The sequence below is a fragment of the Cantharellus anzutake genome (genome assembly GCF_015039405.1).
Source record: "Cantharellus anzutake strain C23 chromosome Unknown EI90scaffold_157, whole genome shotgun sequence".
NCBI lineage: Eukaryota > Fungi > Basidiomycota > Agaricomycetes > Cantharellales > Hydnaceae > Cantharellus > Cantharellus anzutake.
The window spans coordinates 161-5,741 of record NW_024067107.1 but is presented as its reverse complement, the minus strand read 5'-3'; the positions used below and the strand labels follow the sequence as shown (position 1 = coordinate 5,741).

Sequence of the window (5,581 nt, the reverse complement as noted above, 5' to 3'; positions counted from 1 at the left end):
TATACAATCTGTATGTGACTGCGAGTGGATATTGAGACCAGTTCAGATTGGGTTGCCTATGAATGGTGCATACTAGGTAATATCGTTAGCTTCGATTTCCGGATACCAGTAAACGATGCTGTTTATATAAGAGTGAAGTCGCAAGAGCAAAGTCAATAAGTGGAGTTTTATGTAAGGATAAACAAAAAGCGACGGCAAAGTGGTTAGCGAGAAGAGAGACAACTACTACGTGGTACCAGAAGAAGGTTAGGGGTAGAGGAGTGGGAGAGGATACGGTCAAGTTGCTAGTGTCCGAGAAAAAACGAGAAGCTACCGTAAGAGGATCGAAGGCCTGCATAGGTTCAGTAGACGTCATTCGAAGGGCTGCGAGCATTTCAGGTAGTCCAGCTAATCGTATCGAGTTTTGTCTGAGACCTGCACGTTAAATCCGTCAGTTACCCGAAGGGAGAAGAGGAAAGAAACGAGATGAACCTAAACGACAAGCCTACGGGTCCGTGACCTATATCGTTAGTAAAGGCCGTTACATAGTTATACGAAAAGATGAGAGGGAAAGAAAGATATGAATCCAAACAGCAGTTCATTGGTCAGAGCACCGATCTAAATCGACAACTAATCCATAGATAAAAGAGCTTGACGGAAGGAGAAGAAGAAGTCGCATAAGCAGAAAGAAGAACGAGACGTCTCCGCCTCTGACCACCTCACCAGCATTCCCAATGTCGTTCTAAATTGATGTCGCGACGCCTAGGCTTTGATCGGGTTGAAGTGGGCATTGGGGAAAGGACGCCTTGATACGGTTGTCAAAAACTCAGTCGAAGAGGGGATCTGTCTGGCCGGCACCGCCGGCGAGGAGGCCGACGATACGTCCCTTGCCGTCAGCCATGATGAAGCCGGGACCGTACGGGTGGATGGCTAGCTCCATCGACGTCTCGTGAATGCCATGCTTTTCGCCGTCCGCGTCGAGCATTGTCGGGTGGCGCAGCTCGTTGTCCTTGACGACGCCCCGAAGCTGCAAGAGGCGGCCACGCGGATATTTGAGGGAGGCGCAGGTCGCGGCGTTGGGGTGCATCTTCAATATAAAGTCGTCGGGTGAAATGTTGGTGCCTGGGTATAATAGTTAGACCAGACGACCTCAGTAAGATAGATCGAAACGTACCCAGATCGATCGCATTGCCCTTAAATGCCTCCCAGTCGATCTTCTCGCCGTGGAGCTTGATGAGAGCCTGGTCGTGAAGCGTTTGGGGCCGGTACCGACGGAAATAGGAGGGGAGTGGCGACGTGGCGTTGGGTCTCTGCGCTCCAGGACTACCGTGGAACTCGTTTACGGACTCGATCGCCTTCCAACAGGCCCTTACACTCCTCCCGCCCCTCAGCCTGTGCGCCGCCGCCGTCTTCGCCGGCCTCCCCTCAAATCCTCAAGCTTATCTTTGAAGTCGTTGACCAAAATAGCCTGTTGTTTTGAGTACGTTTTGGTACACTTTGCTGCCGAGGAGGACATTGCGACGAGGCTAGCCGGCTTTCTTGCGGGCGTAGAGATCGTTACGCCCTGCACTCGGCGGGAGAACGACAGGGAGGGCAAAACCCCACGCCGCCTTTTATATCTTGTCCAAAAATGCAAAAGTCGAGACTGACAGACTAGGGTGCCTCCTGACTGCTCTCTCCCCGTGTAAAGAGAGGTCAGTGCCCTGCCTACCTGCGGACTCATGGGACACCAAGTCCGCTGACAGGTCTTGACTGATGTCATGTCAGGTCGAAGGAAGCTTGTGAAATCAAAGGTAGCTCCACAAGCGGATCCGAAAAGGTTATTACCCGACAAGCCAAGGGGGCAATATACCGCAGCTAATTATACTTAAACCTTAATCGCTATTGAAATATGATGTAGATCTAGCAATGTGACGAGCCCAAAACGAGTAGCGAAGAAGCGGGGAAAAAAGAAACTAAGAAAACAGAGCTTGAAGCTTGTGAAAATTGATCAAATTGCATCATATACCGCGGTTGAATAGAAGTCGGGGCTCAGAACGGAAGGCCCCCCCATCGATGAAGCACGAGGTTTGAACTGATCAAACTTTCATGTGCTTTTGGTGTTTGTGGCGAAAAAGGGGATCTCTTCCCTTTCCCGCTTGAAAGCTCGCCTTATTTAGATGAAGCACTAAAATGAGAAGCCCCTAGTCACAATGACGAACCTGAATACGCGCGCCCCGAGGATGGGGTGACGAGTAAGCGCTCTGGTCGACATTGCCTATTTCAGACATGGCCGCATTCACACATCACGTGGTCCATCAAGACATCATTTGAAATTCTTTGCGCAACCCCCATGCTCGCAGGGGCATTCCAACCTGGCTGGCTTGGACAGTCCAAATTTGATCAACAACCGCGACCCTATTCCAAAGACTAATTTTGGCGAAAAGCGACTCTGCACGTGGCAGCCCAGATTTACATATCAGCAAAAGAGACCCCCACCATTCGGGATGAATCGGTGAGGGCGATTTCCACCGCCCACACCTCCACCCACAGAGTAAGATTTTTCAATCGGCACGGATAACAATTCTGCAAGAGAAAGAGAAGAACAATGTCTGACGAGAAATTGTCCCTAATACCTCGGTCCTCAAACTGAGGCAGTCAATGGGACGTACAATCCAAGGATTCATCAAGGGCCTGTCGCGACCCCGATCTGGACACCTCTAGTGCGATGTCTATAAGAGTTCAGTCGGAGTACCGAAGTACACTACCACTTTGAATGAGGGACGAACTGCTAAAAAAAATAAGAAAGCCTCCGTAGGCACGACGAACGTTTGCCAAAAGAACCAGGACACACATCCATAGAACTGGAAAGGCTTTCCCTAGATTCGGCAGAGGAAGCAGTCCCACACGAACGACAGTAATTTGACAGCATTGTCGAGGGCCTGTTCCGATCATTGTGAATGTTGGAAAGCGGGTCTCGGCAAGAAGCTTGTGAAGAATTTTTCCAGTCTCTCCACACAACAGCACTACATGAATACAAACGAATGCGGAAGGACCCAAGTAACCTGAATCATGGAGAACCGGGTTGGGCGCTCGAGGATTCACATTCCTCACTTAATCCTAAAACGAGTATATTTGGGCTAGAGACCTCAGAAAAACGAGTATCCAGAACCCCGAAGGCCAAACCTTAATGCATGAGCCAGCGATGAGAGCAACAGCCCTCAGAATTTTTGACGCATAAAGTTGCGTCACGAGGTTGCAAACCAATCACCCAATCTCGTGACGTGCTTCTGTCGCAATTCAACAACAAACGCATCAGGGTGGCATTGACAGTAGAGCTTATCGTGTAGAATACGCATTAGACACTTCATTACATGACAGACGCAGCGGAGGTGAAGACGCTTGTGAAGGCGTTGAATGCGGCCGCAGCATCACAGGGTCCCAACGCTGCAGAGGTTGGTTCACTGAAAACAAAAACACTCGTGATTAACACGTTGGCTAACGAACCCCTTTCACTTCGATTTTTTGGTGCTTCTTCCGCTCATCGAAAATAGGAATGCGTGACGATTATGAAGCAGCTGCTTAAGGATGTCGTGGCCACCGAGCAACTTCTCAAGGTTCGTAGCTTCGATCTTTCAGCGCTTATCCAGTTTTTGATTTGTTTCTTGCGCAAGTGTAGGAGACGAAGGTAGGCGTGGCTGTCAGCAAACTTCGGAACCACAGCGCGAAGGATGTTGCAGATCTGTCCAAAGTGATCGTAAAGAAGTGGAAAGGGGAGGTCCATGTGGGGGATAAGCCGAAAACCAAGACTCCTGCCGGTGAATAAGCCTTCTTGCACGCTCCGCCTCGATCACTTCACTAACTTTTTTTTTTTTTGCATGGCATCCTGCCAAAGGCAAAGTTGCTGCGATCAAGACTGAGAACCCTTCTGGTACTCCCAGTCCCTCACGTCAAGAAACACCCTCTACACCAGTCAACGTTCCGCATAAAGTCGTACCCGGTGCTAAACCCGGCGCTCCCAGGACCACCAAGACCGATGGAGTTACCATTGTGACACTTGGGGATAAAGTCCGGGACAAATGTCTGGAAATGGTATATGACGCGCTTGCTAATGATTCACGATACCGTGAGTTTCTGTCCTATCCCACACTGAGAAAAGCATCGGCGTCCCAGCTGACTGAACAAACTCAATAGCTTCGGAGCAACTGCTTAAAAAGGCACAGGCCGTGGAAGGTGAAGTGTACAGAGAGTTCCGCGCAGTAAATGCTGCGTATAGGAACAAAATGAGAAGATTGTTCCTCAACTTGAAGGACAAGAACAACCCGCAGCTACGGGAATTCATTGTTTCGGGAGACTTGCCTATTCCCAAGTTCTGCACGATGAGTGTCCAGGTACAGAAAAGTCTCTCATCATCTCCATCGGTTTACCCACCCTCACGTTTATCTTAGGAAATGGCTTCAGAAGAGCGCAAGGAAGCCGATGCGCAATTGATGGAGGATAATTTGTTCAAGTCTTTGGGAGCCGGTGAGCAAGAGGCTGAAACTGATGCATTCCAATGTGGTCGCTGCAAAGAGGCTAGCATTCATCACGAATGTTTCATATCCTGACGTCACTGAGATGTTCCTTTTAGCGTAAAACCCGATATCGTCAAGCCCAGACCAGAAGTGCGGATGAACCGATGACGGTAAGGCAATGTATTAAACAAGATTGGGGATTTTGGCTGACTCATCCCACCCACCATCGTGCTTATTGCTAGACATTCGTAACGTACGTATCATTGACCCTACTTTTCCTCTTTCTAACTCTGACTCCCGTTCAGATGCGTGAACTGTGGTAACCGGTGAGGACTCATCTACTCAACCTCATACTCCCGATCGAGTGAAGCCTGACCAATATTTCTTAATACCCCACAGATGGAAATTCTCTTGAATTTAACTCCAAACCACTTCTCAGACCCAGCTCTGCACACTTCTCTGCTTCTCTGTCCTTATTGTTTTCCCCCATCCCCGTGCCCCCTCCGTGTATGAATCTTTGATCACCGCTCCTTAACCTCTTCGTCGAAAACAAGCCACCGTACTCCCGCCGAGTTGGGCTCCTTTCTTTGTACTTATACCTATACCCGACGAGTTCAGTCGTGGTCCCTTCCCTTATTGATCTAACTGTGGCCTTCTCAATCCTTACATATGGCATGATGGCCGTTTATTGGTATTTCTTTGCAAGGCACGGGGGCGGTGCCATAGTCACATTAGAGCTTCAGAATACTACTATGTAACAGTTGGCTAAAACTAAAGTTAGATCGACATCTACAATGCAGCGCGTGCCATGGTTGTTCTTGGGGAAATAAAAGCCTTAGTAGGACGTGCCCACGTTGTGAATCGCACGGATGATTGCGGCAGCACTGTAGCCTGCGCAGCAGGCCGCACTAAATACGACGCTTGCCAGTGAAACTAAATATATATATAAGTATATTCCCGTCCCAAATAGTCCCATTTTATCAGTGCCTACCATCCTGCCGAGATTCTAGCAGGAGTCGTTACCTGTCCAGCACATTTATGTATAATCGGACGATTAGTGTTCCAGGCAGTAAACTGTCCTGTGCTAGCTACGCGCGCATGCAGTGTTC

At 49.2% G+C, this 5,581-nt stretch overlaps 2 protein-coding genes across 2 annotated transcripts; one reads left to right on the top strand and one right to left on the bottom strand.

Moving 5' to 3' along the window:
* Positions 1–805: 805 nt before the first annotated feature.
* On the bottom strand, positions 806–2,249 carry EI90DRAFT_3136274 (uncharacterized protein; the record flags this gene model as incomplete). Its single annotated transcript, XM_039064781.1, has 3 exons — positions 806–1,101; positions 1,154–1,220; positions 2,181–2,249. 3 exons carry the CDS (start codon positions 2,247–2,249, stop codon positions 806–808), a joined length of 432 nt encoding a protein of 143 aa, XP_038908482.1.
* A 1,263-nt stretch (positions 2,250–3,512) lies between these two features.
* On the top strand, positions 3,513–5,280 carry EI90DRAFT_3003982 (transcription factor S-II, central domain-containing protein). Its single transcript, XM_039056360.1, has 9 exons — positions 3,513–3,575; positions 3,638–3,776; positions 3,860–4,084; positions 4,153–4,349; positions 4,407–4,532; positions 4,589–4,642; positions 4,715–4,725; positions 4,778–4,798; positions 4,872–5,280. Exons 1-9 carry the CDS (start codon positions 3,528–3,530, stop codon positions 4,885–4,887), a joined length of 837 nt encoding a protein of 278 aa, XP_038908481.1. The 5' UTR covers positions 3,513–3,527; the 3' UTR covers positions 4,888–5,280.
* Positions 5,281–5,581: the final 301 nt, after the last annotated feature.

What these genes read in the sequence shown, in the direction of transcription:
- EI90DRAFT_3003982 (XM_039056360.1), top strand. Translation starts at nt 3,528, where the DNA reads ATGAAGCAGCTGCTTAAGGATGTCGTGGCCACCGAGCAACTTCTCAAG. An exon ending in GAAAACCAAGACTCCTGCCG is followed by an intron (nt 3,777 to 3,859) that starts GTGAATAAGCCT and finishes CCAAAGGCAAAG; the next exon opens with TTGCTGCGATCAAGACTGAG. An exon ending in AATGTGGTCGCTGCAAAGAG is followed by an intron (nt 4,533 to 4,588) that starts GCTAGCATTCAT and finishes TGTTCCTTTTAG; the next exon opens with CGTAAAACCCGATATCGTCA.